Below are 24,930 nucleotides of genomic sequence, written 5' to 3' on the forward strand. Positions count from 1 at the left end.
GTATGTATCCAATAAGGTACTAACTACAAGGAATTCAAACAATTCAACAACAAAAGCAAACCCATTAAAGAGTGGGCAAACGACATGAGCAGACATTTTTAAAAGAAAGACATATAAATCACCAATAAACATATGAAAAAATACTGAACATCACAAATAATCAGAATAATGCAAATTACAACCAGAGTGAGATACTATCTTACACCAGTCAGAATGGCCACTATTTAAAGGTCAGAAAACAGCAGATGTTGATGAGGATGCACAGAAAAGGGAACACTTATACATTGCTGGTGGGAAAATTTCTATGGAAAACATAAAATTTGTGTAACTTCTATGGAAAACATAAAATAGTTGATTTGGCAATCCCACTATTGTGTGCTTACCCAAGAGAAAAGAAATCATTATATGAACAAGATAACCACTTACACATTTAGCACAGCACTAGTCACAACAGCAGAGACACAGAATCAACTTAACTGTCTATTGATGGATACTAAGAGAAATAAAATGTGATGTATGTATATTTCATGTAATATTATTCAGCCATAAAAAAAATCATGTCTTTTGCAGCAATATGGATGGAACTGGAGGCCACTAATTTAAGTGAAATATCTCAGAAATAGAAAGTCAAATGTCACATGTTCTTACTTATAAATAGGAACTAAATAATGTGTAAACACAGACATAGATAGTGAAAGAATTTACAATGAACACTCAGAAAAGTACAAGAGTGGGAACAGGGAGAGGGATGAGAAATGACCTTGTGGGCACAACAGACACTATGATGGTTACACTAAAAGCCTAGATTACACCACTACATAATATACTCATGTAACAAAATTGCACCTGTATCCCTTTTATCTCTAAAAAATTTTTTTTGAAGAAAATTAGCAAGGATATAAAACTCAACAACACAATCAACCAACAATTTTATTTGGCAAATACAGAACATTTCATCCAAAAAAAGAACAGCATACATGTTTCTCCAGAGTCCACAAAGCATTCACTAAGACAAACCATACCCTAGGCTATAAAACAAATCTCAAAACTTTACAATTTAAGACAATTGAGGTCAAGCAGAGTGTTTTTTTTCTTGACACAATGGAATCAAACTAGCAATCAATAACAAAACAACAAGGAAGTTTCCAAACACTTGCAAGCTAATTAGAACATTTCTGAGTAACTCATGATTCAAAGAGAAGTCTCAAAGGAAATTTTGAAAAATCAGTTTAACCAAATGGAAAAAACACCTGTATTAAAACAGTTGAAGCAATGCAAAGAGATTAATAACACTTAGTGGAACCTTATAAAAGACAGAGTACCAAATCAATGATCTAAGTTCCTACTTCAAGAAACTAGAAAAAAAAAAGAGCAAAATAAACTAAAACATGAGAAAGGAAAAAATAATAACAAAAAAGAAAATCAAATGCAACAATAAAATCAATATTCCTGAAAAACCATTAGGTAGGACTGACTACAAACAACAAAAACTAAACGAAGATAAAGGTAATAACCAAAATAGTCCTATAATTACTAAATAAATTACATTTGGAATATCAAATTTCTCATGAAATTAGCTCCAGACACAGGTGGTTTCACTAGAGAATTCTACCAAACATCTAACAAAGAATTAACATCAATTTTTCACAATAACTTCCAGAAAGCAAACAAAAGGAATACTTCCTAATTCACTTTATGAAGTTAGTATTACCCAGATAACAAAATCAGATTAAGACAATACAAATAAAATATTAATTCAAAATAAAACTCATATTTAAATATAAAATATAAAACTGTAAATTTTATTTTTTATAAAAGGAAAAAATCATCAATATTCAGAGCAAAGCAAATAATTCTAAGAGGTGAAACCAAGAAAATAAGCTATTTTTCAAAAACTGAAAAACTGAACTCTGTGAGGAACTCTGTCAAGTTAAGAGGGTAAACACAAGCTAAGAATGAAAGAAAGTATACCCAACAAAGAACTAGTCTGTAGAATATGTAAAAACTCTTGAAGCACAACATTCAAAAAAGAAATAATCAAAATATAAGATGGGCAAAACATATAAACAGAAAGGGAAAGGGAAAGAAAAAGAAATAAAGGAAAGGGAAAGGGAAAGGGAAGGGGAACAGAAGGGAAATGGAGAGGGAAAGGGCATCCAAGTTGGAGAGAACAAAGTAAGTTATCTCTGTTTGCAGGAGATCTCAGGGTATCAGCAAGATAGCAGAATAGACGATGCCCTGGCATCACTCCCCAACACAAAAATACAAGGAGCTATTCAAAAATGAGAATAATATCCTGAGTTCATCAGAACTTGGGGTTTGGAGAAGTGGAGAAAATACTCGGGTCCACAAAATCAAGAGAAGCCATGACTGGTAAAATAAATAAATAAATAAAAATAAACAGTCATTTTAGGCTGCATCAGCCTATCCCCCAACCTGGCATCATGTCACTCAAAGAGAATTTCTCTAGACCTCTAATTTCTAAGGTGGGAGAGGAGAATTGGAGGTGAAACTTCAAACTCTTCACAAGTCTAAGAGTCTTAACAGGAAGCCTACTCCAGTCCCATCCCATGGGAACCACTGAGAGTGGAATGGCTGAATCATCTAGGGCAAACTAGGAAACAAAGAACAGGATCGTAGCAACTGGCATATGAAACTCAGCAGCTATTCTGCACTCTGATCACCAGGGATGCCACAGTTAAGAGACTGACTGAAAGGGGGGTTTGAAATGTCTGACCAGATGCAGCTAGTAGGTGGCTCTTCCATGAAGAAATATCAAAATATCAAGTAAATATACACACTTTGAATGGATTGTCTAAGAGAGAACACTAGAACTCAACAGAGAAGTGACAAGAATCACAGAATGCAAATAAGAATGAATCCAAGCAGCCTACTGGGCTGGGACAGATGTAAAGCTGGTAGAAACTAATGTGGCGAAAAGGTGAGTGAGAGACCCCTAGGGTTCCACTCTCCCATAATAGACTTTTACAATTCTATTTACAGAAGAATCCCTCAGTCCTCTCAGGCCTCCAGAATAACAGGGAACTGCCTAGAAATTACACAAAGACATTTTTGCACTCATGTAAAGTCCCACAGGCTTTTGAGCCCTGAGCCTGATGCCAGTTTGAGAGCCCAACCCCAGAGGCCTTTGTGTTACACTGGGTCTGCCATCAGTATCACTGTCCAGGCCACCAGGCCAGAGAGAAAGCAGGGCAGTTAAGCATCTTCACAAGGCTCCAAGGACACATACCTCCACCACTGCTGTGGGACAGAAGAGTGCAAAAATGAAGCACCCTATAAACGCTTGACTTCACTGGTCCCACTGAGAGAGGACTGCCCCGCTATACATACACCATGGCAGATCCACAGTGCAGCCACCCTGCTCCCATCTGAACATTTCCACTAAAGCCAGCACCACTCTGAGAGCCCAGACCCCAGAAGCCTGAGTTCTTCCCTTAGGCTCTTACTATCACTGCTGTCTCTGCCACCCTCAAGCCAGAAGGAAGCAGGCAGGCCAGGCACTTTCATATGCCTCAAGGGCAGGTACCACTGCCACTGCTGCCAGGTGGAGGTATGAGCAAAACATGTGTATCACAGCTGCCTGCCTCCACTGCTCAAGGCAGAAAAAGGTCCAGCCTCCCTTGGTGGCAGAAAAAGAGAAAGCACAGTCAGCCTGCCTGACCATTCTGCTGGTGGCCTAGGGACCAGCCCACTCCTTCCTAGCATAGGCAGCACCTGAACCCTAGGGACACGAGGACAAGTCCACCAGTCCAGTCCAACCAGGACACATGCATACCATCCAAGGGGACATCTAGGCACCTGGAAGTTGGGGGGCTGCCTAGCCCAGTCCACAAAAACTGACACCTAATCAGTCCCCTCAGGGTATAAGTCAGGCAAGCCCAACCAGCTGACAGCACAGCTGGCATGCACTTGCACGTGCCAAAAAATGGAGCCACTCCCCATCTATACACAAAGTAGGAGTGTTCCTGCATTGGAAGGCAGGCAAACCACAACCCTGTCTGTTTGTAGCTAAGAGGTTCTGCTCCAAAGCCACTTCCACAGAAAGCCATAGGACAGGAATATTCTGCAGCCCTCAGCTACACTGTGACCTGGAGGTAGACAACAGTGTCTGACTAAACTGAGAGTCATGAGCCCTGGGACAGGGCTATAATAGGGAAATGGATTGCATTCCCACCTGCCTAGGATGTGAAGCTGGTGCAGCCAACTCTCCTCCTTCAGAGAACTCAACACATTTCACCAGAGCTCTCCTGCCACTCCTGTCAGTGTTGATGTCTGATCTTGTCAATAGGGTATTCATGAGTGAGCTTGGCTGTCCAGTTCTACCCAGCTTTGTCCCCCTACCTACGGAAGCTCAGCAGGGAACTCTTGGAAACCAAGGATTCCACAGACCAGACCATCACCTGAAACAACAGAGAGCACCTCACTAAACAAACATTAAGCCCCTATCCATCTTCTTCTGTCATAGCCACTCTTATGCATAGTTGCCACCTACCAGCCTGGGGGTTGAACTGTACAATACAATACAAAACCTGCTGATGGAAGTGCACAGTGTTGAGGAATGAGATAAGCTTCCTGAGACCAATATAATCCTGTTCCTGAGTTAGCCTGCAAAAATACCCAGGACATCGCTACTAACACTGGCACTTGAGAAAGCCACTGCACAAAGATTATCTATAACCAAGGAACTCATACAGTTCTTGACACCTGAAAGCAGCTAGAATTGAAGCCAAACAATCATACATAACATATGTGAGAATCATACCTTCAAGGGGAAAAAAACGATGTCCCATCAAAACAAAATTAAACTCAAAAATAAGAAGTGACAGTTTCTTCAGATGAGAGAGAACCAGCATAAGAACTATAGCAGTATGAAAACAACAACAACAACAAAGTGTTATACCACCTGCAAAGGACCATATCAACTCTCTAGCAATGGAGCCTACTCAAAATAAAAATTCAAAGATAAAGAATTCAAAATATGGAGGGTAAGGAAGCTCAATAAGATCCAAGAGACAGTTCGAAACCAATTCAAAGTAGTAAGAAGAACACCTCAGAACATAATCAGAAATTTACTAAGGAGGATGATTATATTTTTAAAAGAGCTTCTAGAACTAAAAATTCATTAAAAGAACCACAAAATAGAGTTCAAAGCCCTAATAATAGGCTAGAACAAACAAAAACAACTTCAGAGCTAGAAAACAGAGCTATTTAATTAACTCAGTCAGACAAAAAGTATTTGTAATAAATAAAAATTGGCAAAGACTTTGAGAAACATTGGATTATTTAAGAATCCTAATCTACAAGTTAACATTATTCCAGAAGAAGAAGAAGTAAAAAGTATAAAGAAACGTTTGAGGGAAAAATTCAGGAAAATTTCCCTGGTTTTGCTAGAGATTTAGACACCCATACAAGGTCAGGTAACTTCTGGGAGATACATTTTAAGAAAAACTTTGGAGAGAGATCCAAGATGGCCAACTACTGGCAGCTCAGGATTGTAGCTCCCACAGAAAGTGCACAAAATGAGAGGACGCCACATTTTCAGATGAATTTTTGTTTCCCACAGACCAGGAGATTCCCAGCAGAGGAGCCCCATGGGGCGCCAGCGCGACTCTTGTGGCCAGCGTGGAGGTTTTGCCAGTGCCCCAGCACAGCAGTTCTAGGTGCAGAGTAAACGGGACTGGGTCCCCTTTTGGTCGACATTTGGAGCTCCGGGAAGGCAGAGTCGCCCACTCACCTGATTGAAAAAGGGATTCAAGCAGGAAGACAGACCGGAGATTCCCGGGCAGAAAAGCACAATGAATCTTAATGCCACTGTTTTAGCTGACACAGTGGGTTGCTCAGATTTCTGCACTGGGAATCAACAAGTTGGACGTCCACTCAGAGACCTAATTTGAAAGTTGGCAATTACAAAGACGACAGGTGGATGAACTCACAATGATGGGAAGAAACCAGTGTAAAAAGGCTGAGAATGCCCAAAATCAGAATGCCTCTCCTTCTACAGGGGATCACAGTTCCTCATCAACAAGGGAACAAGGCCTGAGTGTGTTCCATTAACAGAATTAGGCTTCAGAAGGTGGATAATAAGGAACTTTTGTGAGCTAAAAGAACGTGTTCTAGACCAATGTAAAGAAACTAAGAACCTTGAAAAAAGGTTTGACGAAATGCTAACGAAAATAGACAATCTAGAGAGGAATATAAGTGAATTAATGGAACTGAAGAACACAATATGAGAACTTCACAAAGTATGCACAGGTTTTAACAGTCGAATTGATCAAGCAGAAGAAAGGATATCAGCGGTCAAAGACCCACTTAATGAAATGAAACAAGACAAGATTCGAGAAGAAAGAGTAAAAAAGAATGAGCAAAATCTCCAAGAAATATGGGACTATGTGAAAAGACCTAATTTATGATTGATAGGTGTACCTGAATGTCATGAAGAGAATGAATTCAAGTTGGAAAATATTCTTCAGAATATTATTCAGGAAAACTTTCCTAATCTAGTAAGGCAGGACAATATTCAACTCCAGGTAATCCAGAGAACACCATAAAGATATTCCTCAAGAAGAGCAACTCCAAGACACATAATTGCTAGATTTACTAGGGTTGAAATAAAGGAGAAAATTCTAAGGGCAGCTAGAGAGAAAGGTCAGATTACCCATAAAGGGAAGCCTATCAGACTCACAGCAGACCTCTCAGCAGAAACCCTACAAACTAGAAGAGAGTGGGGGTCAAGTTTTCGTGAACAAGCAAGCACTCAGAGATTTCATCACCACCAGGCCTGCTTTACAACGGCTTCTGAAAGAAATACTACAAATAGAAAGGAACAACCAGTATCAGTCATCCCAAAAACTTACCAAAACATAAAGAGTATCTCTATAATGAAGAATCTACATCAACTAATGGGCAAAATAGCCAGCTAGCATTAAATCACAATATTGAACTCTCAAATATTAATATTAATCCTAAATTTAAATGGATTAAATGCCCTAATTAAAGATACAGACAGGCAAATTGAATAAAAAGTCAAAACCCATCGGTATGCTGTATCCAGATCTATCTCACAAGCAATGACACACAGAGACTCAAAACAAAGGGATGGAAAAAGATTTACCAATCAAATGGAGAGGAAAAACAAACAAACAAACAAAAAACAGGAGTTGTAACTTTTGTTTCTGACAAAATAGACTTTAATAGTAACAAAGACTAAAAGAAACAAAGAAGGACATTACATAATGGTAAAAGGATCAATGCAACAACAGGAGTGAATGATCATAAATATATATGCACCCAATATACAAGCACCCAGATACATAAGACAAGTTCTTAATGACTTATAAAGAGATTTGGACTCCCGCACAATAATAGTGGGAGATTTTGACACCACATTGTTAATATTCAATGGATCAACGAGGTAGAAAATTAATAGAGACATCTATGATTTGAATTTCGACCTGGAATAAGCAAACTTAGTGAATATTTATAGAATTCACCACCCCAGGTCTACAGAACATACATTTTTCTCAGTATCATATTACACCTATTCTGAAAGTGACTACATAATTGGAGGTAAATCACTCTTTAGCATTTGCATAGTATCTCACAGACTTAAATGAAATATTGTTTGGCTGTTTGTTTGTTATTTTCTTCCCTTATTCCATCCTGTCTCTGTTGTTAAGTACAATTATTGGCATAAAAGAGGTTTTTATTACCTATTTTTAGATTGCATTCCAGCCTGGGCAATAGAGCAAGAATCCAGTTCTCACTCCCCTTTTTTCTTTCTCAAAAGAAAAAAAAACTGTTTTTTATAAAAAAAGATTGCACCTTTATTATATTTTTAGTGTTTTTTTTTTTCCTTCTCCACAGCTCATTATTTAATTCACTTTTTGGTGTTTTTCAAACAAAAAAATATTTTTATTTCTATATAAACAGGTCTCTAACTTGATTTTTTCCTTGTAAATTATCATGCTTGGAAAGCCCAGGAAGATCCTGCAAGTGGCCTCCGTGAAACGCTCAGGAGAAGCGGTAAGCAGTCAGAAGTGGCTGCCTCTAGGGAGGAAGACTAAGGTGATAAGGATGACCACTCATTTTATGACGAGGCTTTTAGATTTTTGGAGCTGTGCATGTGTTGAATTTAATAATCTTTATCTGAAAGGTGAGCTAAATGAAACAAAATTTTGGAAATATATTAGCTCTTTTCACATTTACTTCTATAATTGTATGTAGATATAAAATACTCTTATACTGCAACTGCCTCTTCCTCTTTTTCCCTAGTTAGCGAGTTCTACCAGCACTATTTTGTTAAATAGTTCTCCTTTCTTCTTTGCTTTGTGGTCTTTATTAATTTTTAAGGTCTTGACTAGCTTTGGGGTCTGCTTCAGTTTTAGGTCTTGCTCATCTATGTGTTGATCACTAGTCTTAACCAGTGGCACGTCTTTTTAATCAAAAAATAGAAAAAAAGAAAAACTTCACCACAGCATATAGTCATCAGACTATCCACAGTCTAAAGGAAAGAGAAAGTCCTAAAAGTGATAAGAAAGAAATGGCTAATCAGCTGTAAAGGAAATACCATTAGACTGACAGTGGACTTCTCAGCAGAAACCTTACAAACAAGAAAATATTGGGGTCCTATTTTCAGTCTCCTTAAAGAAAAAAGAAAAGATCCAGCAAAGAATTTTGTATCCTGCTAAATTAAGCTTCACTAATAAAAATGAAATAAAATCTTTCCTAGACAAGCAAAGGCTAAGGGAATTCATCGACCAGCTATACAACAAATTTTCAATGGAGCTCAAAACGTGGAAATGAATAGGCAATGCCATCATAAAAACACATGAATGCATAAAACTGTGGACTTATAAAACTATTACACAATCAAGGTTGCAAACCATCTAAGTAACAATTAACATTATGACAGGAACAAAAATCTCACATATGAATATTAAATCTTGAATGTCAATGAACTGAATGCGTCACTTGAAAGATATAAATTGGCAGATTTTTTTTAAAAAAAGAATCAACCATACCTTCTTACAAGAAACCCACCTAACTGATAAAGACATTTAAAGACAACATCAAAAATTGGAAAAAAAAATTTTATGCAAATGGAAACCAAAAATGAGCAGGAATAGTTATACTTCACCAGATAAAATAGACTTAAAATCAACAATGCTTTAAAAAAAGAACATTATATAATAATAAAGTGATAAGTTCAACAATAAAATATAACAATTCTAAATACATATGCACCCAAAACCAGAGTACCCATATTCATAAAACAAATACTACCAGATCTAAGAGATAGAGAGCAAAACAAAAATAGTGGGGGATTTCAATACCGCACTGACAGTATTAGACAGATCATTGAGGCAGAAAAATCAACAAAGAAATTTTGTACTTAAATTGGTCTCTAGACTAGAACAAACAGAAATTTATAAAACATTCGACCCAACAACCACAGAATATATATTTTTCTGTTCTGCACATGAAACATCCCCCAAAATATACCATAGGCCAGGCCACAAAACTAGTGTCAATAAAATTTTTAAATTGAAATTAAGTATTTTTTCAGACTATAGTGGAATTAAAACTAGAAATCAACACCAACAGAAACTATGAAAACTATACTAATGTGTGGCAATTAAATAAGCTGCTCCTGAATGATTGTTGCATCAATAATGAAGTTAACCTGGGAATTTAAAACTGTTTTGAAACAAATGAAGACAGAAATATAACATACTAAATCATACAGGATACAGCAAAAGCAGTGCTAAGAGGGAAGTTTATAATGTTAAATAAATGTCTACCTCAAAAAGATGATAAGATCTCCAATTGACAACTTACTGTCACACCTTAAAGAATTAGAAAAACAAGAAAAAAGCCAAAGCTAGCAGAAAAAAAGAAATAACAAAGATCAGAGAAGAACTAAATGAAACTGAAACGAATCAAGACTACAAAGAATCAAATAAACGAAAAGTTAGTAGTCTGAAAATATTTTTTAAATGATAGACTGCCAGCTAGATTAACCAAGAATAAAAGAGAGAAGATTCAAGTAAGCAAGCTGACATTGCAACTGATATTACAGAAATGCAAAAAAAAAAAAAAAAATCACCAGAGACTATTATGAACACCTCTACACTCTCCAACTAAAAACCTAAAGGAAATGGATAAATTCCTGTAAACATATAACCTCCTGAGATTGAACTAGGATGAAACAGAAATCCAGAAAATACCAATAATGAGTAGTAAATTGAATAAGTAATTTAAGAATCTCCTGTGAAAATAAACCCTAATACCAGACAAATTCACAGCTGAATTATACCAGACGGATAATAAAGAACTTACATTAGTCCTACCGAAACTGTTCCAAAATGTTGAGAAGGGAATACTACTTAACTCATTCTAGGAAGCCAGTATCACTTTGATACCAAAGCCAGGCAGGACACACAGCAAAAAGGAAAACTATAGATCAATATCTCTGATAAACAGAGTTACAAAAATCTTCAACAAAATACCAGCAAGCCAAATTCAACAGCACATCAAGAAGATAACACACCACAATTGAGTGAGTTTTATTCCAGAATTGCAAGGATGATTGAACATATGCAAATCAATAAATGTGATTCCCCACATAAACCAAATTAAAAACATAAAAACTATACAATAATCTCAATAGATGAAGGCATTAGATAATATCCAGGACCCTTTTGTGATAACAATTCACAAAATAAGCATACAAGGAACAAATCTCAAAATTATAAAAGCTATATACAACAAATCCACAGCCAACATCATACTCAATGAGTTGAGGTGAAAGAAGTCCCCCTAACAACTGAAAAAGACAAGAATGCCAGCTTCCAGCACTCGTGTTCAACATAGTACTGGAAGTCCCAGCTACAGCAATCAAAAAATAGAAATAAGAGGTAAGCAAATTGAAAGAAGGAAGTTAAATTATATCTTTTTACTGATAATATATTCTTATATCTACAAAACCCTAAATACTCCTCCAAAACACTCCTAGATTTGATAGAAAAATTAAGTGAAGTTTCAGGATAAAAAAAATCAATGTATAAAAATCAAAACCATTTATATATATCAAAAGTGATCAAGCTGAGAAGCAAATCAAGAACTCAATTGGATTTCCAATGGCTAGAAAAAATTTATATCTAGAAATACATTTAACCAAGGAGGTGAAAGATCTCTACAAAGAGAACTACAAAACACCAATGAAAAAAATCATAGGTGACACCAAAAACTGAAAAAACATCCATGCTCATAGATAGGAAGAATCCATGTCATTAAAATGACCATACTGCCCAAATCAATGTACATATTCAATGCAATTCCTATCAAATTACCAATGCAAACATCATTCTCCACAGAATAAGACTAATTGTAAAATTCGTAGAAACCAAAAAAGAGTCCCAATTGTCAAATAAATTCTAAGCAAAAAGAATAAAACTAGAGACATCACATTGCCTGACTTATGTTTGTCACAGCACTAGCCACAATAGCAAAGACATGGAATCAACCTAAGTGTTCATCAATGACTCATATGAATGGTTGATTTAGAAAAAGTAATATACATATGGGTGTGTGTGTATATGTGCGTGTGTGTGTATATATAATAGTACTATTGTAGTAGTATATTATACTAGTATTCCATGGCACATACATATATATACACACATATGTATACATATATAAAATGAGATATGTATATATACACATGTGTGTATATATGTAGTATTCCATGGTACTTATATATATATGTGTATATATGTATGTGTGTGTGTATGCATGTATATATGTGCCATGGAATACTACTCAGCCATAAAAAGAATAAAGTTATTTTGCAGCAACATGGATGGAACTGGAGGCCATTATCCTAAGATGTGAAATGACTCAGAAATAGAATAAAATAGAAAGTCAAAAACCACATGCTCTCACTAACCATATGTTTAGCAGAAGCTAAACAGTGAGTACACATAGACATACAGAGTTGAATAACAGACATTGGAGGCTCCAAAAGGTGGGATGGAGTTAAGGAGTGGGGGCTAAAGGATAAAACAATACCTACTGAGCACAATGTACACTATTTGGGTGACGGGTACAAAATCCCCAATTTCTCTACTACCCAATATATCCATGTAACAAGATAGCACTTGTATCTCCTAACTCTACCAAAAAAAAAATTAAAAATAAATAAAATTGTAAAAGCAACTGACTGATAACATAAGGCTGCAGAGAACACAATCTGCAGGAAGGCCTAAATTTCTAACCAGATTTTCCACAAAGCCCAGGTGCTCAATCTGGAACCTTCTTCTTACAGAGATATAACTAAAATGTCAGAATTAAGTCCTTGTTTCTGCTTAAGTCTTCCCCAGACTGGGAAACAATGACACAGCAACAATACAGTTCTGGGGTGATGTCTAACTTCTGGTGCTCACTATAAGTGTTCCTCAGTCCAGGAAACAACAGGGAAGGATTTTAATTCCAGAGAAGCATTTAGGTTCTCTTGCCTACTGTAAGTCTTCCCCAGACCAAGAAACAATGGAAGATCAATTAGTTAGTTCCAGTAAATTGTTTTAGCTCTACTTCTCAATATAAATTCCCCCCTAGAATGGAAAGAAACAGCAGGCCAGTGTTTAGAAGAGGACAAGAAGGAAAAGATCTGGAAAGCATATGTAAAAAAATAATAATAATGGATAAAAAAAGTTTCAAAATCTAGAGAAAGAAGACACCATCCAGGTACAGGAAGTTCAGAGGCTACTAATCAAACTCAATCCAAAGGAGAAATCTCCAAGGCATATCATAACCAGTAAAATGAAAAGAAAGGACACTCAAAGCAACAAAAGAAAAGAAACATCACATTGAACAGCATCCTGAATACAGACTGCAGCAGATTTCTCAGCAGAAATCCTGCAGTCCAGAAAATAATGGGATGTGATATTGAAATAGAAGGAAAAGACTGCCATCCAAGAATAATGTACCCGGCAAAGGTATCATTTAAACACATTCAAAGACTCCCAAACAAACAAAAACTGAGAGAATTAATCAAAAGATGACCCACCTTACAAGAAATACTAAAATCTATTTAATCTAAAATAAATGAGCATTAGTGTATAATAAAACATTTAAAGGTGTTAAACTCACTGCTAAAAGAAAAAAAGACAGACTCAGAATACTCTAAAACTGTAATGTGGATAAGTAAGCCATTTACATCATAAGTATGAAGGCTAAAAGACAAATCTATTAAAATCAATAATTACTATAATAACTTGTTAAGAAACAGGTAATATTAAATATGTAAACTGAAACACCAATAAATCAAACTATTGCGGGGTGTTAAAGGGTAGACTTTGGTTTTGTTATAATACTTTTCTTTGTAATCAAAGTTAAGTCATAATCAGTTTTAAATAACCTGACTTTTTGTAAGCATCATGGTAACCATAATGCAAAAACTTATAACAGACTAAAAATAAGTAGCACAAAATCAAAACATACTACCAGAGAAATTATCTTAACCACAAAGTAAAACAGTAAAAGAAGAAAACAGAAAGTATCTACAAAACTAACAGAAAACAAGTAATAAAATGTCAACAGAAAATAATCTTGAAAATAAATGGACAAAAGTCTTCAATTGAAAGAGTGGGCAAGCCATATGTAGAAAACTGAAACTGGATCCCCATCTCAAACTTTACATCTCTAAGTCTTTACAAGATAGATAAAAGACTTAAATATAAGACCTGAAGCCATAAAAATTCTAGAAGATAACATTGGAAAAACTCTTCTGGACATTGACTTAGGCAAGAATTGATGACTAAGACCCCAAAAACAAATGCAATTAAACCAAAAATAAATAAATGGGACCTAATTAAACTAAAAAGCTTCTGTATAGCAAAAGAAATAATCAGCAAAGAGACAGCCCACAGAGTGGAAAAAAAAAATCTCCACAAACTATGCATCCAACAAAGAACAGTATCCAGAATCTGCAAGGAACTCAAACAAATCAATGAGAAGAAAACAAATAATCCCATAAAAAAGTGAGCAAATGACATGAATAGATAATTCTCAAAAAAGATATACAAACAACCAATAAACATATTAAAAAAAAAAAAAACTCAACATCACTAAGTATCAGGGAAATGCAAATTAAAACCATGATGAAATTACACCTGCATGCTTACTCCTGCAAGCATGGCCATAATTTTGAAGTTTAAAAAAATAGATGTTGGCATGGATGTGGTAAAAAGGGAACACTTTTATACTGCTGATAGGAATGTAAATTAGAGCCACCACTATGGAAAACAGTGTAGATGTTCCTTAAAAACTACAAGTAAAACTACCATTTGATCCAGCAATCCCACTACTATCTACCCAAAAATAATAATAATAAATCATTATATGAAAAAGACACATGCACACATGTTTATACTGGCACAATTCACAATTACAAAGATATGAAACCAACCTAAGTGTCCATCAACCAACAAGTAGATACAGAAAAAGTGGTATATATACACCATAGAATACTACTCAGTCATAAAAAAAGAATGACATAACGTCTTTTGCAGAAATTTAGATGGAGCTGAAGGCCATTATTCTAATTGAAGTAACTCAGGAATGAAAAAATCAAATGTCTTATGTTTTATGTGAGAGCTCAGCTATGAGGATGCAAAGGCATAACAGTGAGATAATGGACTCTAGAGACTCAAAGTGGGAAGGGATAAAAGACTATATACTGGGTATAGTATACAATGCTCAGGTAACAGGCTGTACCCCCAAAGCTATTGAAATTTATTTAAAAAATAAAAATAAAGAAAGAGTGGCTGAATGGATTTTTAAAAGACCCAACTATATGCTGTCTACAAGAAATTCAATTTATCTGTACAGACATGCACAAACTGAAAGTGAAGGGATGAATAAGATATTACATGCAAATGGAAGCCAACAGAGAGCAGAAGTAGCTATATCAGATAAAATAAGCTTTAGTCAAGAACGGCAAAAAAAATAAAAATAAAAATACAGGACGTTATATGATGATAAAGGGGCTAATACAACAACAGGATATTACGATTGTAAATATATATGTGCTCAACACCAGAGAAACCAAATACATAATGCAAATATTAACAGACCTAAAGAGAGAAATTGACTGTGACACAATAGCAGTAGAAAATTTCAGCACTCCACTTTCAGCAATAGACAGATCATCTGAACAGAAAATCAACTAAGAAACATCAGAGTTAAATTGCACTCTAGACCAAATGGACCAAACAGACATTTATAGAACATTCCATCCAATAGCTGCAGAATACACATTTTTCTCAACAGCACATGCAACATTCTCTGGGACAGACCATATGTTAAGTCACAAAACAAGTCTTAATACAATTTTAGAAGTCAAAATCATATTATTAACTTTTCTGACCATAATGGGATAAAACTAGAAATAAACCACAGAAGGAACATGAGAAACTGTACAAATTCATAATAATTAGGCAACATTATTCTTAAATAATGGTTTAATGAAGAAATTTAAAAGAAAATTAAAAAATTTCTTGAGACAAATTAAAATGGAAACACCACATACCAAAATCTATGAAATACAGCAAAAGAAGTTTTAAGAAAAAAGTTGTTTATAGCAATAAAAAGCCATGATCACAAAAATTGGAAGGACTTCAAATGAACAACATAACAAGAAAAGCAAGAACAATTCAAACCCAAAATTACTAGAAGGAAAGAAAAAGATTAGAGTATAAAGATATAAAATTGAGACTAAAAAAATACCAAATATCAACAAAATGACAGTTGGTTTTTTGAAAAAGTAAACAAAATTGAAAACCTTTAGCTAGAATAAGAACAAAAGACAGAAAACCTAAATAAAATCAAAGACTAAAAAGGATGTTATATCTTATGCCACAGAAATACAAAGCCTCATTAGAAACTATTAGGAACTATACACCAACAAATTTTAAAACTTCAAAGAAATGGACAAATTTCTAGACACATACAACTTACCAAGGTTGAAATATGAAGAAATAGAAACCCTGAACAAACTATAATGAGTAACAAGATTTAAGCAGTAATTAAAATATATATATATATATATATATTTCACCAAAGAAGAACCCAGGGCCTGATAGTATCATGGCTGAATGCTACCAAACATTTAAAAAACTAATACCAGCTCTACTCAAACTCTTTAAAAAAAAAAAAAATGAAAAGCAGGGAATACTTTCAAATTCATTCTGAGTCCAGCATTATCCTAATACCAAAACCAACAAAGACAAAACAAAAAAGAACACTAAAAGCCACTATCTGATAAACCTAGATGCAAAAATCCTCAACAAAATACTCACAAATCAATTTCTACAAGACAACATATTTTTAAAAAATCATTTATCATCATCAGGTGGGATTCATCTCAAGAATTCATGAATGGTTCACCATATGCAAATCAATAAACATGATATATCACAGTAACATAATCAAGAACAAAAACTACCTGATTATTTTAATAAATACTGAAAAATCATCTAATTTGAAATTTCACACAATCTGGCTTCCAATTTACAAAGTTACAGTAAATAAAAACAGTGTAGTAGTTACATAAAAACAGACCTATAGATCAGTAGAATAAAATAGCCCACAAACAAACCCTAACGTGTATGATCAAATAATTTTTAACAAGGGTGCCAGGACCATTCAATGGAGAAAAGAGTCTTGTCAACAAATGGTGCTGGGAAAATGGGATATCCACATGCCAAATAGTGAGATTAGACCCTTTTATCATATACAAAAATTAATACAAAAATGGATGAAAGACCTAAATGTAAAACCTAAAACTATAAAACTCTTAGAAGAAAACAGGGTAAAAGATTCATTCCATTTTGTGAAGATCTCTGGCAACAAAGGAAAAAAACAGCCAACTTGAACTTCATTAAAATTTAAAATTTTTACATCAAAAGGCAATTACTATTGGTGAAAATGTAAAGTAGTAGAGCTGCTATAGGAAACAGAATAACAGTTTCTCAAAAAATAAAAAATACAATTATCATATGATCCAGCAATTCTTCTGGATATATCCCCCAAAGAACTACAAGCAAGGTCTCAAAGAGATATTTGTACACCCATGTTCATAGCAATATTATTCATAACAACTAAAACATGGAAAAAACCCGTGTCCATCAATTGATGAACAGATATAAAAATGTGGTATATACATACAATGAAATATTATTCAGTTTTAAAAAGGAAGGAAGTTCTCACATATGCTACAACATGCATAAATGTTAAGGACATTATGCTGAATAAAATAAGCCAATCACAAAAAAGAAAAATACTGTATGCTTTCCCTTATGTAAGTTACCCAGAGTAGTGAAAATTACAGAAACAGGAAGCAGAATTGCGGTTTCCAGGGACTAGAGGAAGAGGGATATGGAAAGTTATCATTTAATGGGTGTAGAGCTTCAGTTTTACAAGGTGAAAGAGTTACAGAAAAGGATGGTGATGATGGCTGCATAATAATATAAATTTATTTAATAACACCAAATGGCACACTAAAATAATTAAAACTAAAATATCTAATTACCACATGACTCTTCAGTTGTACCCCTGGGCATTTATATCAGAGAAATAAAAACTTAGGTTCACACAAAAATATGTACACAGATGATCATAGATGTTTAGTAAGAATAGCCAAAAACCAGAAACAAGTCAAAATTTCCTTGAATAGGTGAATGACTACACTGTGGTACATCTACACCATGGAATATTATCCAACTCAATATTTTAAAAAATGAATTACTGATATATGCAACAACATGAATGAATCTTCAGAGAGTTACACTGAGTGAAAATGGCCAATCACCAAAGATTATAAACTCTATTATTCCATTTATACAACATTTTTTAAGTGGCAAAATTATTGAAATGAAAAACAAATTAGTGATTGTTAGGGGTCAGGGATGGTGTTGGAGGGACAAGTTGTGACTATAAAAGAGCAATCTGAAGAATCCTGGTGGTGATAGGAATGTTTTATATCTTTACAGTATAATGTCAATATCCTGGTTGTAATATTACACTATAGTTTTATAAGATATTACAATTGGAGCAAAGTAGGTGAAATAATATGAATATCTCTGTATTATTTCTTATGACTACATGTGCATCTACAATTATCTCAAAATAAAAAGTTTAGTTTTAAAAAATAGGATGACACTAAAATAAAATTCAAGAAGAAATTTATAGTACTATGGGCACACATTAGAAAAGAAGAAAGTTCTCAAATTAATTACCTGTTTCCACTTTAAAAACTAAAGAAAGAAGATCAAGTTAAACCTAAGATAAGCAAAAGCAAAGAAATTTAAATGATCAAAGCAGAATTCAATGAAATCGAATATAGAAACACAATAAAAAAGGGGAATGCAACCAAAAGTTGATTCTTTGTGAGAATCAATACAATTGATAAACTTCTAGGCAAACAGATAAGGAAAAAAGACAAGATACAAATTACCAATAACAGGAGTTAAAGAAGAGACATCAATACTGATCTCAAAGACATTAAAAATATGCCAATAAATTTGAAAATGTAGATTTTTCACAATTAGTTACTCATTTCTTAAAAAATAATAAAATTTCCTTGGTCATAAATATTTCTCTTACCTGAATATTTAAAGAAATGTAATTGGCATTAATGTAGCAAATAATGAACCAAAAATTAAGGATACATTCGTATAGCACCTGTTCTCGTCCCAATAGCCAAGATTTTCTGAACTGGATCAAAGGCTAATGCTGTGGGCTGATGAGGAAAACCATGCCGAACTGTCTGAAAGAGAGCAAATAATACAAATAAGCCTTCAGGGAAATAAAATAAAAATTAAAATCATAAGATACCATTATAAAGCCACCAGAATGTCTAAAATTAGTTTAAATGGAAAAAGGTACTACAAAACATTAACATGGATATAGAGTAACATTAACTCATACATTGTTGATGGGAATGTAAAATGATACAAACACTTTCTCAAAATGTCTTGCAGTTTCTTATAAAACTAGACATATATCCAGGCACAGTGGCTCATGCCTGTAATCCCAGTACTTTGGGAGGCCAAGGCAGGCAGATCACCTGAGGTCAGGAGTTTGAGACCAGCCTGACCAACATGGAGAAACCCATCTCAACTAAAAGTACAAAATTAGCCAGGCGTGGTGGCATGCACCTGTAATCCCAGCTACTTAGGAAGCTGAGGCAGGAGAATCACTGGAACCCAGGAGGCAGAGGTTGCAGTGAGCTGATTGCACCATTGCACTCCAGCCTGGGCAACAAGAGCGAAACTCCATCTCAAAAAAAACAAAAACCAAACAAAAAAACTAACCATACATCTGTCTTACAATCTAGCAATTTCACTGCTATGTATAGACTCAGAAAAATTAAAAGCATATGTTCATAAAATGACTTGTATAAGTAAGACCCTAGCAGCTGTATTCAAAACAGTAAAAATCTGGAAAAAGCCCAGGTATCCATCAACAAGAGAATCAAAAAACAAACTGTGATGTTACATAATCATACAATGGAATATTACTCAACAATTAAAAGATACAAACTACTGATAGATGCAACAACACAGATGATTCTCAAAAGCACTATGCTAAGAAGCCATACACAAAAATGTTTATAAAATCAGAACAGTAGTTGTCTTGAGGAGTTATTTATTGGAAAGGATTATGAAGAAACTTGTTTGAGTAAAGATGTAATATTCTGTATTTTCACAGCAGTTCGGATTACACAAGCATATACATTATTTAAAACTCATAAAACGGTACAATAGATTTGTGACCTCAAAAATGTTAAGAAATTACTATAAACAATATTAAAATCTATTTAATGTTATGTATGCTGCAGTGTTAAAATATACCAACATCTGCAACTTGAAAATGCATCCACAAAATAATACAGATAGATGAGTGGACAGATGGATGGATAGATACATGATAAGTGAATATAGCAAAATGATAACTGTCAAATATGAGTGGTAAGAATATACATATGAATGAGCGTTCACAATATAATTCTTTAAACTTTCTTTCTGTTCCTGCCTTATACATCTAATAAATGTCATATATAAAAAGACCTACCGCTAACATCATACCAATTAGTGAAAGAATAAGTATTTTCCTTCTAAGGTTAGGAACAAAACAAGTATGTCCACTTTAGCCACCTCTATTCCATATCGCACTGAAGGTTCTAACCCATCCAGAGCAATTAGACAGAAAAAAGAAAAAAGAAAGAAAGAAAGAAAGAAGACACATGCAGATTGGAAAGGAAGAACTAAAACTATCTGCAGGGAACACAATTTTACATAAATACAATCCTAAGAAATACACTAAAAAAGTATTAGAACTAATAAAGGAGATCTGCAAGCTACAGTTACAAAATTAATATAAAAAAGTCAATTGTGGGCTAGGCACAGTGGCTCAAGTCTATAATATCAGCACTTTGGGAGGCCAAAGCACAAGTATTGCTTGAGTCCAGGAGTTCAAAATCAGCCTGGGCAATATTACAAGACCTCATCGCTACAAAAAAATTGAAAAATTCACCAGGCATGATGGTGCATACCTGCGGTCCCAGCTACTCAGGAGGCTAAGGCAGAAGGATTACTTGAGCCTAGGAGGTTGAAGCTGCAGTGAGCCATGATCATGCTGCTGCACCCCACCCTGGACAATAGAACAAGACCCCATCTCAAAAAAAAAAAAAAAGTCAATTGTGAGATCTTTCAAAATAATTGGAGCTACTGGCAATCAATTACTGTATAGATTTCCACTGCTGCTGATTTATAATGAGTACTTTTCCCCACTCTAAGTTTTTATTTCACACCATATTTGTTCAACTGCTTTTTAAGTAAATCTATTTCAAGCATGTCTGTTAAATCCATTTCTTGTTAGAACCATGCCTGATAATTGCTTTGAAACTATATGGAAAATGGGCTGCGTGCAGTGGCTGACACTTGTAATCCCACCTCTTTGGGAGGTTGAGATAGGAGGATCACTTGACCCCAGGAGTTCGATATCAGCCTGGGCATTATAGTGAGACCTTGTCTCCATATATATATATATATATATATATGTATGTGTGTGTGTGTGTGTGTGTGCGCGTGTGCGTGTGCGTGTGTGTGTGTGTATTATATATATATATATATATATATAATAGCTGGGCATAGTGTTGAATGCCTGTAGTCCCAGCTACTCAGGAGGCTGGGATGAGTGGATCACATCAGCATGGGAGGTCGAGGCTCCAGTGAGCCATGATCACACCACTGTACTCCAGCCTGGGTGACAGAGTAAAAAAGAAACTATATGGAAAGAATTTTAAAAATTATTCACATCTTCATTCATTGACCAAGGATATTGCTTATTGATAAGGGCATAGGGTACTTTATATTGTTGCATGATCAATGCAAAGAGAGGAAACATGATGTTAATTGTTGTCAAATCTATAGAAACACTGAAGTTGAAGTCACTGCTTCAAAGTTTTTTATGAAGATAAACTTCTTGATTCGTGAGGTGGCAAAATCAGAATTATAAATCCAGTGTTTCATCACTACACTATAATAAATGCTTTATGAGGACTTAGAATGAAAGTGAAATTTTTAAAATATAAAGTCAATTGCATTTCTACATAATAACAATAAACTATCCAAAATAAAATAAAGAACCCTACTTACAATAAATAGAATCCAAAGGAATAAAATACATAGGAATAAAATAAACGGGAGTGTAAAACTTTTACTCTGAAAACTACAAAATACTATTTAAAAAAATTAAAGATAACCTAAATAAAAGTCACCCCAGATATCTATAGATTAAAAGGCTTAACATTGTTAACATGGCAATACTCTCCAAATTGATATTAAAAATCAATGAAATCTCTGTCAAAATATTAGCTGGGTTTTTGCAAAAAGTGACAAACTAATCCTAAAATTTATATAGATATCGAAGAGACTCATAATGACAAAACAATCTTGAAAGAGAACAGTTAGATAACTTACATTTTTCTATTTCAGAACTTATACAAACCTACAGTAATCAAAAAAATAAGATACTGGCATAAGGATAGACACAGATTAATGGAACAGAAATGAAATTCCAGAAATAAATCCTCACATTTTCAGTCCATTGTGTTTGAAAAGAGTGTCAAGACAATTTGTTGAGGAAAACTAGTCCTTTCAGAAAATGGTAGCGACACTATATCCATATGCAAAAGAATCAAGTTAAATCCCTTACTTATAACATATACAAAAATTAACTCAAAATGGATCATACATTTAAATATAAAAGCCAAAGCTACAAAACTCTATGAAGAGAGAAATATGTTTAAATCTCAGTAACTTTAGATTAGACAATGTTTTTAAAATTATTTTTAATTGACAAAAATTATAAATGTTTATGATTAAAACATGATGTTTTGATGTATGTCTACACTGTGGAAAGGTAGACAATGGTTTCTTAAATATAACACCAAAAACACTAGAAACAAAACAAAAAAATAGACATATTGAACTTTATTCAAAGTAAAAACTTACGCACTATAAAGGATACCATCAAAGAAGTTAAAAAAGGAGGCATCACATTATCTGACTTCAAACTATACAATAGTGACCAAAACAGCAGGGTACTGGCATTAAAATAGGCATGTAGACAAATGGAACAGAATAGAGAACCCAGAAATAAAGCTGAATAATTTGACAAAGTATTTGACCTTCAAGAAATCAAACAAAAATTTAAGGTAGGGAAAGGACATCCTATTTAACAACTGGTGCTGGGATAATTGGCAATCCACATGTACAAGAATGAAACTGGATCTTCATCTCTCACTTTATACAAAAATCAACTCAAGATGGATCAAAGACTTAAAAATAAGACCTAAAAGCATAAAAATCCTAGAAGGCAAAATTAGAAAAACTCTTCTAGACATTGATTTAGGAAAAGAGTTCATGGCCAAAAACCCAAAAACATATAAAATAAAAACAAAAATAAATAAATGGGACCTAATTAAATTTAAAAGCTTCTGCACAGCAAAAGAAATAATCAGCAGAGTATACAGACAACCCAAAGAATGAGATAAAATATTCACAAACTATGCATCTGACAGAGGACTAATATTCAGAATCTACAAGAAACTCAAACAAATCAGCAAGAAAAAAACAAGTAATCCTATCCAAAAGCGGGCAAAGGACATGAAGAGACAATTCTCAAAAAGAGATATACAAATGGCCAATGAACATGAAAAAATGTTCAGCATCACTAATGATCAAAAAAATGCAAATTCAAACAGCAATGAGATACCACCTTCTCCTGTAAGAATGACCATAACTTAAAAATCAAAAAATAATAGAAGTTGGCATGAATGTGGTGAAAAGTGAACACTTTTACACTGCTGGTGGGAATATAAACTAGTACAACCCCTACGGAAAACAGTATAGATATTTCTTAAAGAACTAAAAGTAGGGGGGAGGATCCAAGATAGCCGTTTAGGAACAGCTCAGGATTGCAGCTCCGAGTGAAAGCTCAGAGGGTGAGTGGACGCCACATTTTTATTGCCCACAGACTAGGAAATTCCCAGGTGGAGGAGCTCCACGGGTCACCAGCACGGCTGCTTCCACCTGCGCAGCTGTGCCGGCTGGCGCTGCTGCTTTGCCCCGCGTGGCTGCTTTGTCAGCACCCCTGAGCAGCGGTTCTCCATACAAAATACACCGGTCCCAGTGCCCTTTTGGCTGGTGATTGGAGCCATGGGAAGTCGTCCATTCGTCTGTTTAAAAAGGGGACTGAGCAGGCAGCCAGGACAGTAGATTCCAGGGCAAAAAAAGTGCCACGAATTTCAGTGCTGCTGTTTAAGCCAGCACAGTGAGTCGCCCCAGGGGAAAAAACACACACCTCGGCGCCTCTTCAACAGGCGACTGGAACATCAACTTAAAAAAAAAAAGGCTCTGAGGCAGGGAGCTAGGCGATCAGGCTCGGCTGGTCCCACCTCTACAAAAGAACAGCAATCAGAAACTCTGGACTGAGAGTTTCACAGCAAGCGCAGCTGAACCCTGACAGTCCAGCTATGTGGGGGAGGGGCGTCCACCATTACCGAGGCAGCCTACCACTACGGAGGTAGTCAGCCAATGCGGAAGCAGCCCACCTTGCCAAGGCAACCCACCACTGCAGAGAGGCTCCGCCTTAACAGAGGCGGGCCACCATTGCCGAGGCAGTTCTAACTACACCCATATAAACAGGACTGCAGGGAAACAGGACTGCAGGGAAGTTCACTCGGCAGCTGGGCGCTCAGCAAAGCCACTACAGGCAGACAGTGACTAGGCTGCCTCCTTGCTGGACAGAGCAGCTCTGAAGGGGAAAAAAAAAAAAAGAGAAGGCAGCAGCATAACCAAAATTCATAAAGCCCTAAATCCCTGGGACAGAGCACATGGGAACAAAAAGCAGTTTATGAGTTCTGCTGCAGCAGACCTAAAAGTACTTGCCCAGCAGCTCTCAATGAACAACAACAGAGCTCGCAGCTCACCATTTGAGCTCCTATAAAGAAGAGACCATCTCCTCAAGCAGCTCCCTGACCCCTATATATCCAAAGAGCTACCTCATAAAAAAGAGATCAGATTGACACTTGGCAGGTATCCTTCTGGGACAAAGATAGCAGAAGAAGAAAACTGGTAACAGCCCTTACTGTTCTGCAGCTGCTGCAGGTGATCCCCAGACAAGCAGGGCCTGCAATGGACCTCAGCAGACCTATGGCAGAGGGGCCAGACTGTCAGAAGGAAAACCAAGAAACAGAAATAACCTCATCATCAATAAACAGAACGTCCACTCAGAGACCCAATCTGAAAGCCAGCAACTACAAAGTCGACAGGTGGATAAATC

The 24,930-nt window shown here is 35.3% G+C and overlaps 1 protein-coding gene across 8 annotated transcripts in view; it reads right to left on the reverse strand.

Annotated features, from left to right (window-relative positions):
* Positions 1–24,930, reverse strand: part of STXBP5L (syntaxin binding protein 5 like) — a 421,768-nt gene that overhangs the window by 353,281 nt on the left and 43,557 nt on the right. For all 8 annotated transcript variants that reach the window (XM_032298936.1, XM_032298937.1, XM_032298935.1 and 5 more), the window contains exon 3: positions 18,750–18,847. In XM_032298936.1, coding sequence (XP_032154827.1) covers positions 18,750–18,847 — 98 coding nt within the window. The remainder of the gene's footprint in view (positions 1–18,749; positions 18,848–24,930) is intronic.

Source organism: Sapajus apella, unplaced genomic scaffold, assembly GCF_009761245.1.
Source record: "Sapajus apella isolate SASKATOON/1434 unplaced genomic scaffold, GSC_monkey_1.0 scaffold40, whole genome shotgun sequence".
Lineage (NCBI taxonomy): Eukaryota > Metazoa > Chordata > Mammalia > Primates > Cebidae > Sapajus > Sapajus apella.